Source organism: Malania oleifera, chromosome 7, assembly GCF_029873635.1.
Source record: "Malania oleifera isolate guangnan ecotype guangnan chromosome 7, ASM2987363v1, whole genome shotgun sequence".
NCBI lineage: Eukaryota > Viridiplantae > Streptophyta > Magnoliopsida > Santalales > Ximeniaceae > Malania > Malania oleifera.
The window spans coordinates 35,892,135-35,915,964 of NC_080423.1; the positions used below are offsets into that span (position 1 = coordinate 35,892,135).

At 35.6% G+C, this 23,830-nt stretch overlaps 2 protein-coding genes across 3 annotated transcripts in view; both read left to right on the forward strand.

The window, feature by feature from the left end:
• LOC131159767 (ycf3-interacting protein 1, chloroplastic) overlaps positions 1 to 18,127 on the forward strand; it is a 40,638-nt gene extending 22,511 nt beyond the window's left edge. For both annotated transcript variants that reach the window (XM_058114926.1, XM_058114925.1), the window contains 3 exons: positions 5,687 to 5,767; positions 16,277 to 16,438; positions 17,835 to 18,127. In XM_058114926.1, the coding sequence (XP_057970909.1) occupies positions 5,687 to 5,767; positions 16,277 to 16,438; positions 17,835 to 17,924 (333 nt within the window). In that variant the 3' untranslated portion in view covers positions 17,925 to 18,127. The remainder of the gene's footprint in view (positions 1 to 5,686; positions 5,768 to 16,276; positions 16,439 to 17,834) is intronic.
• Positions 18,128 to 19,621: 1,494 nt separating this feature from the next.
• Positions 19,622 to 21,154, forward strand: LOC131160123 (uncharacterized). Its single transcript, XM_058115475.1, has one exon. It carries the CDS (start codon positions 19,787 to 19,789, stop codon positions 20,807 to 20,809), a length of 1,023 nt encoding a protein of 340 aa, XP_057971458.1. The 5' UTR covers positions 19,622 to 19,786; the 3' UTR covers positions 20,810 to 21,154.
• The last annotated feature ends 2,676 nt before the right edge of the window (positions 21,155 to 23,830 follow it).

Sequence of the window (23,830 nt, forward strand, 5' to 3'; positions counted from 1 at the left end):
CCCTTCCTCATATATTTGGTCGTGTGTCATTCGTTCATCAATTAAATGCAGGGAGGGATAAATTGGATCCTTGTGCTATCAAATGTATTTTTCTAGGTTATTCCTATACTAAAAAAGGATATCGATGTTACAATCTGACTTTACATTGTTTCTTTGTCTTTGCTAATGCCACCTTTTTGAGTCTACACCGTACTATTCTGATTCCTTGAGTTCTATTGACCTTGATGAGTTTTTTCCTCTGCCTAGCGTTATCAATCCTAGCCTTTTTTTTTTTCCTCTAGTCCTGCATTTTCATCTTGTTTGAGTCTTTCTCATTGCTTGGATTGTCCCAATCTACAAGTGTACACATGACGACTCAAGGGAGGAGAGCTTCCTCCAGCTTCCACTTCTACGCCTCCAGTTTCGTCGTCAGATGATCCTCTTCCCCAAGTGTTTGATTCTCCTATTGTTGTTCAAAAAGGTAAACGTACTTGTACCCAGCATCCGATCTCTAATTTTGTTTCTTATGATTTCTTGTCACCCTCATACTACTGTTTTGTTAGTACCCTCTCTTCTATTGCTCTTCCCAAGTCTATTTCTGAAGCCGTGTCCAATTTTGAATGAAGGAATGCAATGATAGAAAAGATGCATGTTCTATTGGATAATGATACTTGGGACTTGGTGTGTCTTCCTCTTGATAAGTCTGTGGTTGGTTGTCGTTGGGTGTATACTGTGAAGGTTAGTCTAGATGGTTCCTTGGCTCGATTGAAAGCTTGCCTTGTTGCTAAGGGATATGCATAGGTGTGTGGCTTGGACTATTTAGACACATTCCCCTCTGTTGCCAAACTTGCCTTACTACGTTTGTTCATCTCCTTAGTCACCACTTATCACTATCCTCTATGCCAGTTAGATGTGAAGAATGCTTTCCTACATTGTGATCTTTAGGAGGAAGTCTATATGGGGCAACCACCTGGGTTTGTTGCTTAGAGGGAGTCAAGCTTTGTGTGTGGGCTCAAGAAGTCAATATATGGTTTAAAACAGTCTCTAAGGGCATGGTTTGGCCGCTTTAGTGTTGTAGTACTTAAATTTGGCCTTCAGCAGTGTGTAGTAGATCATTCTATATTTTTTTGTCATACTCCATTCAGAAGGATTTTGCTTATTGTGTATGTGGATGATATTGTGATTACTAGTGATGACAATCAAGATATTCATAGCCTAAAGCATTTCTTGCAGACTATGTTTCAGACACAGGGTTTGGGACCATTGAAGTACTTCTCGGGTATAGAAGTATTGAGATCTCGTACTCGAATTGTCTTGTCATAGAGGAAGTATGTTCTTGATCTTTTAGATGAGATTGGAATGTTGGGATCCAAGCCCGTTAATACACCTATCGATCCTAACAGCAAGCTAGTGCTGGGTGATTGGTTGCCCAACCCAGGACAATCTTGGACTTGTTGGAAAGTTGAATTATTTCACAATCACTCACCTGGATATATCTTTTGCAACAAGTGTAACAAGTTACTTGGATGTAGTAATGTGCATCTTGAGATATCTCAAAGGTGCACTTGGGAGAGGTTTCTTATATCAATGTCGAGGTCACACTAACATTTGGGGATATATTGATGGAGTCTGGGCTGGTTCACCTTCTGATATAGAAGATCCACAATCGGGTATTGTATCTTTGTTGGTGATAATTTGGTGTCTTGGAAATAGGTAGAGTGCTGAGTCATAGTATAGGGCTATGGCACACACTACTTGTGAACTTGTTTGGTTGAAGAACATGTTGAAAGAACTATGTTTCCATATTCTCATCCCATGGAGTTGATGTGTGATAATCAAGCAACTATTCATATTGCCTTCAACTTGGTCTTTCATGAGCAAACAAAGCACATTTAAGTTGATTGCCACTTTATTCGAGAGAAACTTGTACAGAAGCTCATTACAACCACTCATGTTAAATCTGATTTTTAGCTTGCTCATTTGTTCACTAAAGCCTTGGGAGGTGGTTGTGTGAAACTCATTTGTAATAGCTAGGAGCATATGATATATATGCTCTACATGGTTCTAAATCGTGGTAGCAGGTAGTGTAACATAATGGTAACAGATGTAACTGGAAGCAAGAGTAGCGTATGTTACATAACGGGAAGCCAGTGTAATGACCGTGATTTTTTTTCAAGCACGTACAACCTTGTGCATATTAGCGCACTTGCATGTTTTAAGCTTTTAACCCTTCTTAGAAAGAGTTTTAGTGTATTTGGATCCTTTAGTTCAACTAACTAAGTTATTTGGTTAGGGCAAGAAGTTTACATTTGTTTTAAACCACCACTGACAGAAAAATTATGTGTGTGCGCGTATTTGTACTTCTTATGTGTGATAAATTCTTATGTTTGCTAAATTAATTAATAACAAAATACATTATACACATTGCACTCCATTAATTTATTAGACACATAAGACATACGAATAATACAAATATAAAATGACTAGAAAAGAAAGAAGATTGAAGTTGAAAAATATGGAATATAAACACCAAATTACTAATATTATAAAAATAAAATATTTTCCTAATAAGTTAGTATTTTTAAATTGTTAATTAATGCATCTCTTGTGAGTATTTAAAAAAATTGTAATTTTGTATCATTGTCATCCTTATTATAATCTTTTCCCCCTCTTGCCACATAGCATATTGAGAATGATTTATAAAAGAGAGGGAAAAAGTGTGAAGAAAAAATTAAAAATAAAATAACTTTTTTGGCGTAACAGTCCTATAGCGGTTACGCAATGGTCGCAGTCCATAACGTTTGCTACGATTGCGATTTTTCTTCCCACTGATTTCGCAGTGTGTAACGGTATCGGTAACCCTAAAAACCGTTACATAACGGCGTTGCGTAATGGTCGTGGCTGTTACTTAAAACCATGATGCTCTAGCTTGAGGGGGAATGTTAATGGTTATTTAGTCATTTAGTATTATTATTATGTGTTGAGTTTTGTTAATAATAAGTGTGTTAGTAAGGGTATTATGGTCATTTCCATTGTAGGTGACATATATTATAAATAGAGGGAGAGACCTATCATTGTGTTTAGGTCTTCCATTTCACCCAATTATTCAACAATTTTGACAAATAGATCCAAGTACTAGTAGAAGTTTTGACTCTATGTGGACCCTAAATATGTGGGTGAATAAGAGAATTCAATGATTTAGTTTGAGACTCAACTCTAGATGGAAAAGATGTCCTAATGTGCATGCTTTCTACTTACATGCATAATGCTCAAAATGAAAAATAGGGTTGAAGATGGGAAGTTTATTTTTATTTTTATTTTTATTTTTTTGCAGTTTTTTGTAGGAATGGATGACCCAAACAAGCATGCCCTTGATCCAAAGGAACACAATGAGTAGAAATTGAAGTTGTATGATGAGAATTATGTGCCACCACCACCATCAAAATAGTACAAACCATCTTTCTCAAGATCTTCATGACTTCATCAATCCTCTTCTTCATAGAGATCCTGAATAACGCAATAAGGAAGAAGGTTGTAGAGTAGTTATGACTTATGAGATTTATATAATTGACTAATTGATAAAAGATTTGAGAGAAATTTAGGTACATAAATTATATAGATGAGAGAGGGATAGAAAGAGTTAGAAGATTATTGCAACGACTAGCAACCTTAGGATGTAAAAAGTGGGTTTTAGCTCAAAGTTGAGCTTTTTGAGTTTCATAGCTTTCAAATTCTTGTTGACTCTTTTCTTTAAGTTCAAGATTTTCAGCTTTTAATTTGAAAAACCTTTGCTTCGACCTGATATATTTTCGACGCAGGTCCTCTAATCCATCAAAAGTATCATTAATAGTTAGGGGAGGGTTATCGGTTTCCTTTTGGTTTTATTTGATGTTTGCCATAAGGCGTAGTTTTGTAATTTCTTGTGCAATTCCTTCATCATCGATGTCTGAAGCTCTTGATTCTCTCCAAGTGGCTACCAAAGTGCTTTTCTTCTTATCTTTGCTTTGTTTTTTCTTGTACAATGGACACTCAGATTTGAGATGTGCTTGCTTCTTACATTCGTATCTTGTACTTTCCTCGCTTTTGTTATTGTCATCCTTGCAGGATTTGTAAAGGAACTTCCCTTTGATCCCCTTGCATTTGAAATATCTAGCCAAGTTCGCAATTGGCTCTCATCACTCTCATCTTCAAAGCTTTCACTTGGTTCTACTGCTTTGAGAGCTATGCTTTTCTTTTCCTGCACAAGTGAAGCGTTAGTATTATTCATAGCCATTTCATGTGTAATCAATGAACCAATAAATTCATCTATGGTTAGAGTTTAAGTCCTTTGCTTCTATTATTGCAACAATTTTTGCTCCTCATTTCTTTGGTAAAGATCGCATGATCTTTTTAACTATGACACGAGTAGGAAAGATCTTACCAAGCCCCTTCATTGGGTTAATGATATTCGTAAAGTGATTTTACATGCCTGCTACTGATTCTTCATCTCTCATTTTGAATATCTCTTACTCACTCATGAGCACGTTTACTTTTGAATTTTTAATTTGTTTGGTTCCTTCATTCCATTTGTCCTCGGACTTGGGAATTAGATAACCATTCACCATTTTCATGGGATTCGTTGGTCCTTCTAGAATGTTCATCCAAATTTCCTCATCAATTGACTAGATGTAGGTTTTCATCTGTGCCTTCCAATAAGTTGTAATTGGACTCATCAAATAAGGATGGACGATTTGTAAATTAGCAGTCAACAAGTCCTTGGCTTGCCATGGATGCTTATAGATCTTACTCTAGGGTACAAACAAATAGTTAGTATGAGAGCCCATCCAACAATCCCTTGGCTAAATTCTTCTTAATTATAATCCAACAAGGATCTTCCCAAGGTCTTGCTTTTTGTCCTGCATCATGGGGGCTAAGGGCTTTTTGGTAAGGTGATTGATTAGGATTTTAATGGTTTAGTGGATGCTCATTTCAGTTGTGATGGTTTTGCGCAGTGGTAGCTACGGCATCTTCGTGGTGGCAACAACAGCCAGCGAAGCTCTGATATTGACATGGGCACGCATGGCCTAGCCCCAAGTAATACAATTTATGCAAATTAAATTTCAATTTCCAAAATAGTAATTAATGTCCATTACATGATACAATTTAGAGGCTGGTAGCCTTGGAGAATGGAGACCAGGCAGATAAATCAGGAACCCTATTGGAAATGTTGCACCACTTCCCTAAGTAACTGATTTATAATAGGTGAAATATTAGCTGTTTAAAATAACCTAATTTTCTAGGAATCTAGAAAATTGTCGCAGTAGGGACAGTGGAACTGTCGCAGTAAATTTACTTCGTGTTCTCCATCAACATGTATAATTTTACCATATGCATGAAATATAGTCCGTATGCATGTCTAATGTAAATTCTAGCATCATATTTGTATGAAATTATTTATCTTCAATAATATAATTTAAAACCAAATATTCAAATTTTGATAAAATTGGATGGAGTTAGGTTGCTTGATTATTTGAGCATTATTACTTAATGGACTGGATTTTGATTGACCTTGATTTTGTTTGAGTCTAATAGACATGGTCATTTGAAAACTTGACTGAGCTATGGATATGATGCAATTCATATAATAATAACAATAAGTAGCTAAGTAATTGCATCTTCAATCACAAAAAAATGGTTTTACATATGGTTTGTTCCTTAATTGATGTAGGTCAATGAAGGACGAGTCCCTAAAAATCGCGAAGCTCTTCGGATGTTGGCGGAAGAGATGATGCAATGGCCTAGTGTGGAGGTATAATGTAACTTGAGGCTTGAGCATTTTGTAATTATTAGCGAGGTTGATTGTACTCCTAATTTCAATTTTTTTGGTAATCAACATTGACTATACATGATGGCGTAGACACTAAACAACAAGTGTACAAAACCAGAATAGACCACGAACAAGAGCTTCAGCTCTTTGATTGACTGCACAAAACGGCAAGTTCCAAATACTACACTTGAAAGCTTCTAAAAGGCATGATTCTCAGTAAACATAGACGTAACAAAACTAGCTGTGACAGGCTTTAGGAATCGGCCTTTGCATACCCAAAGAGAAGGGCATCAAACATTGCAACTGTTGCAATTCTTTTTACACAAAACACAACTACTTTACACCACACACAAGAAAGGAAGGAAGATACCAGAGCAAGCAGTGGTATGAACAGTGACATGAAAACTAGTGATGACTGATGGACAATGGCAATGATTAGTAACTGTGAACAGTAATTGAAGAGATTCATGCACGGAGAAGTGATCCCTAGTTTGATGATACAATGTTATAAACCTTAGGGCCATTTGGTATCATTGTCAAAAATTATGAAAACAAAACCAAAAGGAAAACTAAAAACCAAAAACAGGAACTAAAAACTGAAAACCAACAACCTTCTTGGTTAATCTTTCTAAAATTAAAACAAATTAAAAACTTGATTGAACAAATGCTCATTTTTGTCCTTGAATCAAATAGCAATTGAGAATATTATTAAAATAAGAAAGGTACATACGAGAACAACAATTATTTTACTTAGTTATTACATTTCAGAATTCACTTTATAAGAACAATTTTATTGTACGCAACAACAGAAAAATAATAAAAATATTTTATAAATGGATTATGTTATTTTTTATTTTTTTTTTGAAAATTTATAGATTTTTTATTTTAATTATATTTTAAATTTATATTATTGTTTAAATTTAATTTAATTAAAAATTATGTATAAGATGAATGATTTAATCAATGAAAGTTTATTTTGGATATTAAAGTATTATGGCAACATGTTGCCAGAACAAACTAAAAAAACCATAAAATCTGGTTTTTGTTTTTGTTTTTGTTTTTTTTTTTTGAAAACCCATTGAAATTTGGCAATAGAAACCGAAAACTGGCAACAGAAATTAACGTGTTTTCATAACCTATTTCTTCATTGGACAGAAACGAAAATTTGAAAGAAATCTGAGAGGAATTTACTGCAGGCCAGCCGGCTATTTTATCTATGAAGTACATCAACAATAACAATAACAAGAAGCAGCCTTAAGGTGGGGTTGACCACATGAATCCTTTTTCGCCAATTCACTAGATCAAGAGAATTTACCTCTACTACATTAAGAGCTATTAAAGCCTTCCTTACTGCCTAATTTCAAGTTATCTTAGGCAGTTAGGCCTAACTTTATCCCTTTTCATGTCACGAACAGCAGCTAACACACTCTTCACAGGTGCGCTACTAGGCCTGTGTTTCAAACGGTCAAACCATCTAAGCTGCCCCTCCCTTATCTTATCTTCGATCGGTGCTATGCCTATATTATTGTGTATATGCTCGTTCCTTAATTTATCTTTGGACAAAAAACACTCACCTCCCTAAGGATTGCCAAAAAGACAAGGACCTCCCTTGAGGTTTTTAAAATCCCACAGACCTCCCCTCAAGTTTGAATTTATGGATACTCATACCCCTCATGTATACTTTCATTTTGTATTCAAATGGAATTTTAAATATATATATATATATATATATATTTTCAATTATGCTATCAATTAGGAGCTGCTAGCTTTCTACTCGTGATGTGGCTATTTTTTTTTTTTTTCCTTTTTTCCCTTATTTACATAATGTCTTTAAAAAGAAATTTTTTTTTTTTCAATTATGCCCTCAATTCAGAACTACTAGCTTCCTACACATGATGTAACTATTTTTTCCCCTTTTTGCCCTTATTTACATAATGCTTTTAAAAATATTTTTTCCTTAATTATATGCTACCAACGTGGTTCAATTTGCTTTTGAATATATATATATATATATATATATATTTCTTTTTCCCATTAATTACATGCTACAACATTGTTCATTTAGCTTTAAAATTTTCCCCCCCCTTTTTTATCCTTGTTAAGCCCATATCACATCGCCTACGCAGAAGAGACATTTCTATCAAATGGGAATCAACTTTCAATTTTACCTTCATATCTAATGGAAAAAAAAAGAATAAATTTTTAGCTCTCATTGCTTCACTATTTATGTAACTTTGGATTACTTGCAAACTCATTTATTTCACAATATTCTAAAACAGATAATGATTATTGTTCTTTAGTCTATTTTAGTTAGTGTGTTTTTTTGATATTCTTCACAATTTTAGACTTGCTCTTTCTGCTAACAAGGTGAGTTCCGGACTAGTACAAAAGTGTGCAAAATGAGAGCATATCATAAAAAAGTATATTTTTAGATTTGGATCTAATTGCCAAAAATTTATTATTTTTGTTTTATTTAGATATGGATGTAAAATTGAAGACTAATTTCCATTCGATAGAGATGTCTCTTTTGTTTTGAAGGTAAGTAATGGGAAATGGGCTTAATAAGGGTAAAGAGAGGAAAAAAAATTTCAAAGGCAAATGAACCATGCTGCAGTATGTAATTAAGGGGAAAAATATTTTCAAAGCAAAATTTACCATGCTGGCAGCATATAATTAAGGGCAAAATAAGAAAATTTTTTTTAAAGCCATTATATAAATAAGGGCAAAAGGGGGAAAATATTTTCAACCATATCAGTGTAGGAAGCTAGTAGCTCCTAATTGAGGGCTTAATTGGAAAAAATATTTTTTACATTATTTTTAAAGGCATTATGTAATTAATGGAAAAAAATAAAAAAATCTTTTTAGCCACATCATGTGTAGAGCTAGCAGCTCTTGATTGAATAATTGATTTTTTTTATAAAAAATTAATTTTAAAGGCATTATGGGAATAAGGGCAAAAAGGGGAAATTTTTTTCAGGCACATCACGTGTAGATAGTTAGCTTCTTTTGATTAAGAGTATAATTGGAATGGACAAGTTCAACCTAGGGCTATCAAATGTATTTTTATGGGCTATTCATACACTCACAAGGGATATCAATGTTATAACCCTACCTTACATTGATTCTTTGTTTCCGGTGACCTCACCTTTTTTGAGTCTACATGTTATTATTACAAGTCCTTGATTTCTATAGACCTTGATGAGTCTCTTACTTTGCCTAGTCTTCCAGATCGTAACCTATTAACTATGCCGAGTCCTCCTACATCCTCATCCAATTTGAGTCCTTCTTGTCTCTTGGATCATCATAATTTGCAGGTATACATGATGAATTAAGGGAGGATAGCCTCTTCCAGCTTCTACTTCTATGCCTCAAGTCCATAATAGTCATAGGTGCGAGGCGAGCCGAGGCGCAAAGGGTATTTGAAGGCGAGGCACGAGATGTGAGGCGAAGGTGTGCGCCTCACCTTCTATTAAAATGCTGTAAAATGCCTATTTGGGGTAATTGATATATGAACATATGAATATCTAGTAATATTACAATTTAAAATGTCAAAACATTCAATAGCAAAATTGGGAATTCAATGAAATTGCCAAGGCCAAAAGCATCAACAATTCAACATAGTTCAACATCAAAATGAAAGAGTACAATTAAAGATTTCAAAGTCTAAAATCTAAAAAATCCTCCTCAATCATCACTCATCATCAACCAAGTCTGCCAAGATATCATCATCTTCCTCTTCATCATCAGAATTGTTTCTCCAACATCTTTTTCCTCTTTTGTCTCCTTTGCACTATCCACTTGGATTTTATTCTTATCTACAAGTTCCAACATTGTGGTCCGGCCCTTTGCACTGGCTGCACTGTTAGATGAAGCTCTTCCTCTAGACGATGATGACGTATTTGCACTTATTCTTGGTCTAGTGTGATGTGGGGGTTTATTTAGTCTAGCAGCTCTAGCAATAGAATCCTAAGTCAAAATATCATCTTCAAACACAAGTTCATCATCCTCATTGGAATTGCCATCCATCCTACCAATTAACCACTCAGTACTATCATCAATGTCCTTTAGGAGGATGGGATCAATGGTGTCACGCTTGTCATATCGACGCCTTAGAGTTATTATATTTCACAAATACCAAATCAATCAAGCATTGCTAGGATAACCTATTTCTCCTTTTGCTATGCTGCAAAAAGTTTAAAGTAATGTGGTAAATAATAATTCGAAAAAGCAGTAGATTGGTAGTTCTTGTTCTTGAATAATTAATCCACGATATGCTAGAGACTTACATGATGGAATATGCTCCAATTTCTTTCGCAACTGATAGCACTACACGTGAGGCTAAGAATTTTCACTGCAAACTTTTGCAAGTTTGGAGTCGATGATCCAAATGACATCCACCCTTTCGCTGTTATAAAATAAATTTTAAATGAATACCTACTAGGTAAATAGAAAAAATAATTTTAAAAAGAAAGAGGTAGTAAAAATGCCACTTTACCTGGTGCTTTTATCTTCCTTTGTCTCGCTACCAAATTAATTCTAAAGATGCCACTAGCGCTATTGTATTTTTCCAACTCATGTACAACTTTATCTTTTATTCAAGGGTTGGCAGTAACCTTGCAATAAATTTGTACAAACTTGCCATAATTTCTTCATCTTGCCAAATTTTGGAGTTTGAATAGAAAAATTCCAGGTTCAAGTAATGTGCAGCTGCATGCAACGGTTGATGGAGTTGGCATCACCACCTCGTATAAATAATTTCAAATGCCTCCTTGAATTTATCCTCTTTCTTACTGAAAGCCTTAGCTATGACTTCCTTCGCCCTATCCATTGCTTCATAAATGTATCCCATTGTAGGTTTCTTTTCCCCATCAACCAAACGAAGTACACAGACAAGCGGGTCTGTCAACTTAAGAGCATAGACGATAGTACTCCAAAAGGTAGGCATCAAAACAATACTAGTTGCTTTTTTTCCAGCCGCCTCCTTTGCCCATTTAGTTGTATTCCAATCTTCAACAGTAAACATCTTCCTCAAGTTTTTATTTTGAAGGTGGATTGAACGAAGGATGATGAAGGTAGTTGCAAATCTTGTAATTGCTGGCCTTAGTAACTCCTTTCCTCCAATGAATTGTCTCATCAAGTTCACCACACCAACATGGTAATAAATATAACCATTCAAAAACAATGCTTTTTTTAAAAATTATATGAATTGAAGGCATCTTCCCAATATCCTCCAATATTAAATCGAGGCAATGGGCAGCACATGGCGTCCAATATAAATGTGGCCTCTTTGCTTCCAATAATCTCCTTGTTCAATAATCAAGGATTGAAGCCATTAAAATATTAAAATAAACAATTTATACACTATAGAATGTAGTTCTAGAAATAAGTTCTTACCTGTTGTAACATAGTTTGAAGCATTGTCCGTTACTAATTAAATCACATTTGATTCTCCAATTTCCTTTACCATCTCATCAAGTAATTTGTACATTCTATCTACATTCTTGACAAGATTAGAAGCAACAATAGGCTTGATGAACACTGATCCCCTTGGAGAGATCACTAAGAAATTTATTATGTCCTTATTAGCTTCTGAATCTCTCCAACCATCAGACATAATCGAGCAGCCTATTTTTCCCATTCCTCCTTATTGACCTTCAACAACTCTTTCATTCAACCAACATCTTGCTTTAGAAAGGAGCTCTCACTTCATGATAGCTAAGTGGCTTTATTCCAGGACCATATTATCGAATCGAATCAAGTGCCACTGCAAAGTTGCTTAAATGTATAGCATTAAATGGTATTCCAACATCATACATCTACCTAGAAAAATCTTCCATTGCCTCTTTTTTTTTTTTTTTTATTTAAATTCTTTCTTGCACACCTCATTTGTTGATGTTTGCTTCATCTTCCCTTCTTTCCTAGCTTGAATTGCTTTCTTTGGATTAGGAGTGAAAAGCAAGTCTATAGGCCCCTTCTATTTTGGTTTCTTCAAGTTGGATTGGTATGAACTTTGACTTTGATTTCTACTTCCCTTAGTAAGCACTCTCTTGCCACGAGTGTCAATTTCTTAAACTTCATCTTCTTCATTTTCACCACAATGATCTATATTATCAAAGTCGGGCAATAACTCATTTTCCTCCTTTTCTATATCTTCAATATATACTCAATCTCCTCACGTACATGAGCATGGCACTTGGAGCATTCTTTTACATTTCGAAATCCTCCGACAATATGTTGTTTTGCTCTAAATATTCCTCCCCTTGTGACTTTGCCACAAAAATTGCAAGTCAAATTATTTCTATTTTTCTGATCATCCAAATGTGCATACTTCCATGCAAGATCTTTCTTTTCAGAGGCCGAGTTTTCACTTCCAGAATCCATTTAAGATTTTAGTCTTGGTATCCTAACTACAAAAATAATGTATCATATATTTCAGACAATAACTCATTTTGTATTAGTAACTAATAGCCTAATATTGGCAATAACCCATTTAAGATTTAAGACTTGCATAATGCATTTCCAAAAAAATTAAAAAACGGTAGCTAAATTCAGTAAAAAGAATATTATGTATTAGTTATAAACTTACATTAAACTACATATTTAAATTACATATAATATTATAAGAAGGATGCAGCCAAAAGAAGAAGAAGAAGAAGAAGAAGAAGAGAGGAGGAAGAAGAACTCATGAAGGCTCCTGCTAGTTCAAAGGCTCACAGGCAAACTCGCGAAGGCTCCTGTTAGTTCGAAATGTGGAAGATGAAGTCACAAAGGCTTTTGATGGTTCGAAATGTGGAAGACAAAGTCGCGAAGGGTCGTGCTGGTTCGAAATGTTGAAAACGAACTCACGGTACTGGTTCAAAGGCTCGAAGACGAGCTCGCGAAGGCTTTTGTTGGTTCGAAGGCTCGCAGACAAACTCACACTGTTGGTTCGAAGGCTCGCGAAGGCTCTTGTTGGTTCGAAATGTGCAAGAGGAACTCGCGAAGGGTCGTGGGGCTTCGAAGGGTCGAAGAGGGCTAGGGCTTTGGCCTCTGGCTATTTCTTTATTTAACAGACTCAAAATTTTCAAGGCGTGCCTCATTGCGTCTCTTGCAAGTCGCCTTGCCTCAGATGGTATGTGACGCTGGCCTACTCGCCTCTCTGCGCCTCGCGCCTGTGGCGCTCTGCTAACTACTATGCTCAAGTCCTCTCGCAGATGATCCCATTGCCCAACATATTGATCCTCCTCTAGCTGTTTGGAAATGTAAACACACTACACCCAACATCCAATCTCCAATTTTGTTTTCTACAATTTGTTGTCACCCTCGTAGTACCCTTTTTTTAGTACTCTGCCTTCTATTGCTCTTCCAAAATCTATTTCTGAAGCCCTATCCCAGTTTGGGTGGAGGACTGCAATGGTTGAAAAGATGTGTGGGTTGCATAATAAAGATATTGGGGATTTGGTACCTCTTCCTTTTGTTAAGTCTGCAACTAGTTGTTGTTGGGTGTACAATGTTAAAGTCAATCCAAATGGTTCTTTGGCTTGGTTAAAGGCTCACCGTGTTGCTAAAGGAATTCAAGCGTATGGTTTAGATTATTTAGACAGATTCCTTCGCTTGCCAAACTTGGCTCATTATGTCTGTTCATTTCTCCTTAACCACCACTTGTCATTGGTATTTACATCAATTTAGATGTGAAGAATGCTATCCTACATGGTGATCTTCAAGAGGAGGTTTATAGGTTTATATGGAGCAATCACTTGGGTTTGTTGCACAGGGGGAGTTAAGCTTAGTGTGTTGTCTCAAGAAATCATTATATGGTTTAAAATAGTCTCATAAAGCATGGTTTGGTCGCTTTACTGCTATAGTACTTGAGTTTGGTCTTTGATAGTGTCAATAGATGACTCTTTATTTTATTGTCATACTCTATTCTCTAAGATTCTCCTTATTGTGCATGTAGATGATATTGTTGTTATCGACGATGATGATCAAGGTATCTAGAGCCTAAAGCATTTCTTACAGACTAAGTTTCAAACCAAAGATTTGGGACCATTAAAAGTATCGAAATCCCATATGGGAATCGTCTTGCCACAAAGGAAGTATCTTCTTAATCTTCTAGATGAGGTTGGACTATTAGGATCCAAGCCTATTGATACACGCCCATGGATCCCAATAGTAAGTTAGTGCTAGATATGAGTGATTTGTTGCCTCACTGGAGACTTGTTGGAAATTTGAATTATCTTATAGTCACTTGACTGGATTTATCTTTTGCAACAAGTGTTGGTAGTCAATTTCTTGATTCTCCAAGAACAACTCATTGGGATGCAGTAATGTGCATCTTGATATATCTTGAAGGTGCAGCCAAGAGGCCTCTTATATCAAGATCAAGGTTCACACTTCTGTTCAATGATACATGGATGCATTTGGGCTGGGTCATCTTCCAATTGAAGATCTACAATAAGATATTTTATTTTTGTTGGGGGTTGTTTGGTTTCTTGGAAGAGTAAGAAACAAATTGTGGTGGCTAGGGTCAAGTGCTAAATTAGAGTATAGGGTCATGACTCTCACTACATGTGAAGTTGTGTGGTTGAAGAACATTTTGGAAGAATTAGGTTTTCCAAGTTTGCGGCCTATGGAGTTGATGTGTGATTATCGAGCTACTATTCATATTGCTTCCAACCTAGTCTTCCATAAGCAGACAAAACACATTGAAGTTGATTCCCACTTTGTTGAGGAGAAACTTGTGCAGAAGCTCATTATAACCACTCATGTGAAGTCTGATTTGCAGTTGGCTGATTGATTTGCTAAAGATTTGTGGAGTACTTGTGTTAAATTCATTTGTAACAAGCTAGGCGCATATGATATCTATGCTCCAACTTGAGGGGCAATGTTAATGGACATTTAGCATTGTTAGTATGTGTTAGTGTTACGTTAGTGTGAGTTAGTAAGGGTTTTTTGGTCATTGCTATGTACTTGACATATATTTATAAATAGAGGGAGAGACCTATCATAGTGATGAGGTCTTTCCTTTATTCTCAATAATTTAACAATTATTATTATTATTATTAAGTTAGGGAGACTAGGGTTTATAAACGGAGGCCTAGTAGAGCACCTGTGAGGAGTAACGAGTTAATTATTGTTTTTGGCACGAAAAGGGGAAGGAGTATACTGTATACCTAAAATAATGAATGCGGTAGTGAGGAAGGATTTAATAGCCCTTAATCTAATATAGGAAAACACTCTTGATCGGGTGAATTGGCGAAAAACGATTCATGTGGCCGACCTCACCTAGTGGGATTTAAGTCTTCTTGCTGTTGTTGTAGGGAGAGTATGGTTTGGTTTTTAATTAAAAATGTGTTAAGTTCTAAATATACCTTTGTGTGTGAGTTCTACATTTAATTTATATCTATCATTTGCTCCCAAAGAAGACAAGAAACAGCTCTTGGCATACTGCTGCGCCTGCTTTTCACATTTGTTGAGATCCTGTCTTCATATCCTAGTAGCTGCGTTTGCAGCGTGAGTTTTTTTTTCTTTTTTTTTAAGGGCCAGGTAGACCCAGCTTTTTTAACCTGGTTCGAACTTAATTTGAGCCAGTTCACTCCAGGTCAAGTGGTTTCCTACTGGGTCAGCCCATTTCCGGATCTTAGCTATCACCCAGATTGGCCAGGTGACTGGTTCTAGTTTGATCCCGGCTGATCTGGTCTAGGTTTTAAAATCATTGTACCTCTACACTCCAATTTATATATCACTAGTATAAGTTTGAATATGCATTGGATGTGCCTCGTTTGATCCCAGCTAGTCCAGTCTAGATTCTAAAACCATGGTACCAGTTCAATTTTACTTGTATGCCATTTCTATCAATCTGTGTATGCACTAGGGTGTGCCTTTTCTACACTTGGTGCTTGGCTTCGGTATGCATGCGTAATATTGGTTACTTGGTTGTCTCACCCAGAGGCTACCCCAAGTGCAAGTCTTTATGGTGGTGAGCCTTGCACACCTAAGATGCGCATTTAGGGAAAGTTTGCTTTGCTGGACACGGTTGAGTATGATAGTTATCTTGTCAGGTGTTTAGGCTACTATCTACAGTTGTGCGAGGGCATGAGTGTGTTCTTTGTTTGTTGTTTTTTTCTTTTAATACCTACATTTACATAGCCATATTTGCCTTGGCCTTTGCTGGTGCTTCTCTGTTGTTTTGTTGTACATGGAATATGGGTTATGGGAGGATAGCCTGTTCAATCCCTGACTTTGGCTTTGGCATACATGGGTTATGGGAACATTAGCCAAACTTATCCTCCCTTAGCTTGTGAAAACAACGCACTGTTTAGAACCATGGATGCAATTAACAAATGTTTCTGATATGGCATGTTATGTCGTTTTCCCCAAAGAAAAGGTGCATTCCATGTTCAGATTTGATTATTTTTTATTTTAACTCTTCATCATTTAGATAAAATGACAGTTTTATTTTGTATATATTATCTTTCATAAAACAGCTTCTGTACTGTGCTTATTAAATAGGTTGAAGCACCGAAGAAAAAGCGTAGCAGATCCCTATATGCAAAAGCCACAGACACTGGTGTTGATCCGCAAGTGGCTGCTAAGAGGCTTAATATAGATTGGGATTCAGCTGCTGAGATTGATGATGACGTCAGTGATGAGCCAGAAGTGCCCGCGGCTGTGGTTTGTGTCCCTAGCTCTCTCCCAACAAATTTAGCAATTCTTCTATTGCTTTACAAATTTACAGTCAGTTTTGAAATAATAAAATAGGTTGGTAGAAATGGGACTGCCTTTGATCCACTTTATTTGAGTATTTCTGCTGCACCTATGTTTCACACACACAATCATGTTCCATTGTCACAAATGGTTAAGATAACAATACAAATATTTGTGTCTACAATATCGTTTGGGGCTGCACTTCAGCACACAAAAGGACAGAACTAGAGGACAAGACGACAGTGATTAGTGTGAGATGAAGGCCGGTCTATTCATCTCCATACTCTCATATGAGGTTAGGAATGGAAGTTGCAGTTCCACTGATACATGCCTTACCTGGAGCTTCGGTGGCACCTTACGGGATTTCTACAAAGTTTCAGTTTCTTATGTGAGAAGTAGGAAAACATGATTTGGTTCCCGGTGTAGAAACATATTTAAGCTCTTTTGGGCATTGAAACGAACCAAATACTACACAAACTGAAATATGAAGGGAGAAAAAAGATTTTTTGTATTAGAAACAAGCCAAATACTATGCAAATCAAAATATGAAAATGAAACAGAAAAAGTACTTAGAAAAAGTAAAATTATAGAAGTTAATTGAATTGTAGGAAGATGTAACTGTACAAGTGCATATAATAGTTTCCCAGCAGAAAAAAGTACTTAGAAGTTGATATCAATTATTATGAAAGGTGGGCTGGATTATTTTGTTGCTCAGATGCAAGGAGCATCTGAGTGCAATAAATAAAATGCAATTTTCAGGACAGGAAATCTGGGTCTCTAGTTGGAAAAGCTATTCAGCTCAGCACTTCGGATTATTTATCTTTTCAATGTTGTCTTGGACCTTGTCTGCAGTCATCGCTGTACATTGTGTGCCGATGGCCATTTGAATTTGCCTTGATGAGTATGAAAGCTGATTGTGTAGTTTGAATTTGCCCAAAGGGATAAAAGCCAATTGAATTCAGAGCAATGTGATTGTGATGTAGCAAGACTGATCTTTTAAGGACGTGGTCCGATGGGGAACTGCTTGTCAAACTCTTAGGTTACAGAATGTCTTGAATAGAGTGAGATGGGAATGTAATAAAAAAAGTTCAGAGATATAGTAATTTTAAGAAAAAATCACTGATGTTAAAGCTTGTGGAATTCCATTCAATGTGGAAGAGGCATTCCCAGAATAAAATTTGAAAATTGTTTTATTCCATGGCATTATCATTCTTTATGATGACACATCCTCATAGCTTACTAAAACCTTAAATAGTATGACCGTTCCATTCATCAGAATAATCATTTTGCAAACCCGATGTCACGTTATCTTGCCATAACTAGTCTTCTGGGTTATAACTGATGGAGCTAATTTTCTTTGCAGGGATATGGGGTTCTGTACTTAGTCACAGCATTTCCAATCGTCATTGGTATAGCTGTTGTGCTGATCCTATTTTACAATTCTCTCAGGTAGAAATTGTCTCAAATGTAAAATCATTGTACCTTGTAACTGCTATGGATGAAGCGGCCAATGTTTTCGCTCTACCAGTTTTGTATGATGCTATCATTGAATAAATAGATGTCTTTATTGAATAGATAGAGCTCTGCTGCTGTGTGAAGTATTTTGTTTTATGTATTATTTTTAAAATTAACTATATGGAAAAATGTTAAATGTCACGAGCTGATAATATTATGGGTCCATGTAGCTAGCAGGATGGAGAGGGGAGACCAGTAGAGGCTTTACATGTGCTCACCTCTCTCCTCCCGTCATGCATCATGTGATGAATAGCAGCATTACTCAACTATATGAATGATGAATGATGCATCAACTATGATTAAATCTTTGAGCAGGGTGTTACTTCATTGCACATCTTGTATATAAAGAAGCAAATGAATTGTTTGCAGAATAGTTTATCCATGGGCATGGGCATGGGCATGGGCATGGGCATGTTGGTCTAGATTTAGAATTGTATATTTAGTCAAAATACTATATAAATTTATATATTTGAATTTCATGTATCAAATTGAATGTTCAAACTGCATGCTCCCATTCTTAGGACCAGAAAGCCTTTAATGTAGATTGGTGGAGCATAGATTTTGACCTGAATGCTGTTGTGGAAGAGGCTATTCTTTAATCCATTAGTTAGCATTAGGAGGAGCGTATATATGTATATATATATATGACTATATACTTGAATAACAAAAGTTATTAGGAGGTAATTGTTCATGGTATCAAAAAATATATATTTTTTTTATGAAATGATAGTTTTGAGAATTTTATTACCCCAAATACGATGTTTGTCTAGTAGTACTATTTTTATTGTGTTCGCTTTGTAAGATTTTTAGGAATATGTTTCAATGTCAATGTTTGATTCAAAATGAGAATTCATGTATTTTAAGAAGTTGACTATTGTATCTTTAAGATGTGCATAACAAATATATAAGCTAAACTTACTAAGAATATACACTTAATTAAATTTACATCGTAAAATTTTCAACGGTATCATTTTAACACTGAATAGACAATTAATTGAAATAATTGAAGGTAATGTAGTGTTTAAATATTAATTATTATTTTTAAATTATTATAAAAATTACAATAATATATAGTTTATTTTTGTTAAAAAATTATTATTTTAAGAGTGATAATGTTATATTATAGCTATGGATATTATTGTATGTTCAACTGCCGAAATAATGAGAAAATATTTTACTAGGCAAGAGTAGAATTCTCATGAAAATGTGATACCCATGTAAAACTTACTTTAGAGAAGATGAGCACACCAAAGTCCCATAAGCCTTGATTCCATTCATGTGTGCCTTCACTCTATTTTTCAACTGAGGATAAGTTCAGCCATGGAATTTCTTGGCTCGTACAGTATAATTGTCCATATTTCTGCATCCTGTTTGGTAGCATAGGAAAGCATATATAGTCAAAGTCAACTCCCATATGAATAGGAATTTTTGCATGGATATATAATACTAAAGTAATAATATTATAATTTAAAAAAAAAAAAAAAAAGAGAGCCGAAAGTTACCAATATAACGGTCACATTCTAAGTTTATTAATAACCTCTACTTATGTCGAGGAATATATGAAAACAAAAAAACACTTGACTGACATAATAATCAATAAAACACTTGACAAACTGCATATCGATGACTTCCTATTTTGTACGAAGCTGCACAAAATATATAGGGAGAACATGGAAATCACTACCCGCATCCTACAGATGACATGCCGCCCACTCTGCACTACTGAAATTCAACCCTCTCACCATACTTAAGCAGTTCAATCCATCACTTAATTCTCTCACCTTTCACCCTTCCACCATCATGGCTTTTCCAGTCGGGCACAGAAATGGCTCCTATTCCCCAGCTGCATATGAAAATGAAGCATACCCTCAAGTTTCAGACATCTGCGCCAGTACCATTCCAATCTCCTCCAGTTTCATGAACAAAGCGATCTTGCAGAAGGAGAAGCAGATTTTGGTGGATCCAGTATCAGTGAAGGAGTCAACAGGTCCAAAAATGGTTGCCATCGATCGTCCTCCGGATCTGCTCCCTGCAAGGCCCAAGTTCCTGAGCTCCAGCCTTCCCAATTCCGCCTCTTCTTCGCCCCGTTTCGCCTCCAATATGCTCAAGAATAAGAAATGGAGAAACCAGAGCCAAGCACATAATCTCAATCTCACTCTGCATTTGGACAGGAGTAAATCCTGCGGCACCGGAAGATCATCTTGTGCATTGGCCGACGAGCTTGATCTTTGGGTTCGGAACAGATCCAATATTGCCGATGCCAACTTTTGCGGTAGAAGCGAGGCTAATTACAAAGATGCCGGGATTGGAAACTCCAGGGGTGGAGATAACGGCAATGGCAGCTCTCGCGACGACGATGGGTTCAAATGCGGAGCGCTGTGCTTGTTTCTCCCGAGCTTGGGGAGAGGAAAGCCGGTGAAGGCCAGAAAGGAGGAAGTTGTATTGGAGACACAGAACGTGATATCCAGGACGGTTTCACTCGAGAAATTTGAATGCGGATCTTGGTCTTCGTCCGCCATAATCAACGACATGGTTGCGGAGGAAGACGGGGAGTCGGCGAATCTGTACTTTGATCTGCCAACGGAGCTGATCCGAAGCGGATTCAATGAGGCAAGCTCCCCAGTCTCAGCGGCTTTCGTGTTCGAGAAGGATCATCGGAAGGGCGTGCTGAAGAGCGTTAGGGGCGGAGGGAAGTCACAGGAATCGTCTCGCCACGTTCGATTTTCGGCGGCAAGCCCTGTCTCGTCCCCTTCTTGCATCACGCCTCGGCTGCGGAAGGCAAGGGAGGATTTCAACGCCTTCTTGGAGGCGCAGAGCGCATGAGCGGCACAGGCACAGTCGCTGGGTTCTGAAACCTGAACTGGTTTTGTGTTTTTAAGTTACCATATTGGCGGCACCCTTTTCATATTTCAAGCCATCTCCCATCTTCCAAGGTGCATGCATGCAAGCTTGCGTTATGCTCGTCTTTCCTAGTTAGTGCACTTTTCTATTAGCCAAGAAAATTTTTGACTCCTTGGTTTGCAACGCTTGATAACTTGATTGGGTACCTTAACAATGGAGAAAGGGTATTGTCCACGGATGATGATCCATCTCTCTGAATAAACTTCTTTTGAAATTTTGATTTGGACATGAATGCCAGTGTTTTGTTATATGAACGGATTGTATTTCCCTCGGCAGTTTTAATTATTACCGTTTGGTGTTTCAAGTTCTAATTAGGCTTGATGGGATTTATGAATAATTAATGCCTTTGAACAGGTTTAGATATGTAAAACTCTAGAGACTGAATTAATTATTATAACTAAAGTTGTAGTGTGAAGTATGTATAATTAAGCTTTAGAGATTTATGCTGCAAGTACGAAAATAAAAATAGATCAATATAAAAGAGACACAAGTTTTGACCAATAAAATAGGCCAAGCTGAAATTGTCATTGCCCCTAAAAAGGCTAAATGGATGAAATTTAGAGGAACTGTTTGGTACTGGGCAACAAGTAAGCAAAATCATTAAACCTCTTATATAAGCTTAAATTCTTTATCATGCAGAATATTATTTCTTCTGAAATGGTCATAGAATCCCAGCTTGCGCAAGTTCTTCTATCGATGTCCTCCATATATATATATATATATATATATATATATATATATATATATATACAACAGCCTTTGCATCAGGGCAAATCAAAATTGAGTTACATGTAATTATTAGACCCAAGCATGTGCGTCTCAAGTACTCCACAACTTTCAATACTCATAATATGTATGAGCAAAATGCATTCAAAAGTTTGAAGGAGTACGTATTTAAGTAGAGGATCCATGCTGAAGTACTAAGGGCATTTTTAGTTGTGAAAAACATTATATGTTTTCTAATTTTTAGTTTTTAAAATTATTACAAAAGTTTTATCATATTCTTTAATTTGTCAACATTCATATTAAAAATGTAAAAAATAAAGATTTTGTTTAAATGTGTACAATAATTTTTTATTCTTTATTTTTAAAATTTTAAAAATAAAAACAAATAGTAACTTGTTTTTTAATTTTCATAATTTTATATAAGTTAATGTTTGGAATCATGAATTTTGTAGTTCGTATTTGGGTTTGTGTGGATTTAAAAAAAAAAAAAAAAAAAAAAAAAAAAAAAAAAAAAAGGTTCATACATAATCCACACAAATTAAAATTTAAGATACGAATTCTATGATTCCATATACAAGTAAAGGATTAAAAATTTAGAAAATTGATTAAAAAAAAAACAGTTTCCAAATTTTCTATATAAACTAGATAATTGAAAAACAAGGTATTTTTGAAATTATTTGAAAAGTTAAAATATATATATATATTTTTTTACGAGAAATGGGGTTAAATATTTTATTGTTATTCATTTATTTCATGCAAATGTTGTAAAAATAAAAAAAAATTAAAATAAAAAATAAAAAATATTTTCGACAACTAAATTTTTATTTATATAAGAATTTGCCAAAAAATTTTCTGCAACACAACGAGCAAAAATTATTTTATCATCGTTGATTGTTTTCCATGAATCACGCATTATATCTATATTTAATATTTTTGATTTTATAAATTAATGACTTAACAAATAGTTATGTTGATGCGAAATTGGATTAGTCAGATGCATCAACTGTCTAATATCGAAAAGTCTGTCCTCTTGGCCGATTACCCAAGGAACTAGAGGCTACTTGGTGATGAAGACTTACGATTATCTTCTACCCACTACGCGATTATTGTATTCTGCCCATACTTCCATCCTTGGGGGTGGTCTGTTCTCTCACAGGTGCTTCTGGCATGAAGATATATAGCGTCCTCCAATAGGCTTCTACTCTTGAGAATTATGGGAGATCACCAGGTATCCTGTGTCCTAGTTCTTTGATTAGGTTAGTGGTGCATGCCACCATTGAAACCCTATATATATATGGACACCTTTCACTCAACCTCTGGTAGCTGGCAACAGTATTATGGAATATCCTTGGACGTGTCAAAAAAATATTTTTATGAATTTAGAAAGGATATAGAGTGAGATAGAGGAGGTTAGGTTGCCCACGTCCCAGCTGACTAAAAAAGATAGAAATGTATTAAGTAGCAAGGGTTGGAATATCATATGAGGTGTATGGAAAGAAGAATTGTAAAGATAGTAAAGATGTACAAGGATGAAGGAATAAGGGAGGTGATCAAAGAGTTTGGCTAGATTGAAGAATGAAATAAAATTAGTGGAGATGAGGTTGGAGATAGAGAAAAATAGAGGAGAAAAACGACAGATGAAAATAGAGGAGAAAAACGATAGATGGCACAAGAAGAAGTTGTATTATTTCATAAAATCATCTAAATCTTTTAAACAATATCTGAGTTTGAGTATAAATCAGTAAACATTTTACAATATGAATCACTAGACTATTCAAATTAGAAACCTAAACCCATGACTCCTCTTGGAAACCCCACAAAATATTTGAAGACATATTTTACCTTCTTTGTTAGCTTTGTTTAATTTTGTTATTTTGGTGTTGCTGGTGTTGTTTCTGGGAGAATTTTATCTTATTTTTCTGTTATTACCTTTAATGCTCAACCATTTAAGTCCAAATAAACCCATGTAGCTGATCTTACCAACCACTTCAATGTAGCATCATAAATGACACACATACTCAAGAATTATAATGAGCAAATTAAACAAAAATATTACCGTAACATAATAGTTTCATTTGTAGATCGATATAAAACTCCAAGAAAAAAGATTGTAAAACAACATATATAATATATAACTCACACCAGACATCCTCAATTACGAGAAAGAAAAGAAAAAAAAACAAAAGCTTGAAAGATGGAATGTGCTTCTGATGAGCT

Excerpts from the sequence above, each read along its gene's own strand:
- LOC131160123 (XM_058115475.1), top strand. The coding sequence starts at position 19,787 with ATGGCTTTTCCAGTCGGGCACAGAAATGGCTCCTATTCCCCAGCTGCA.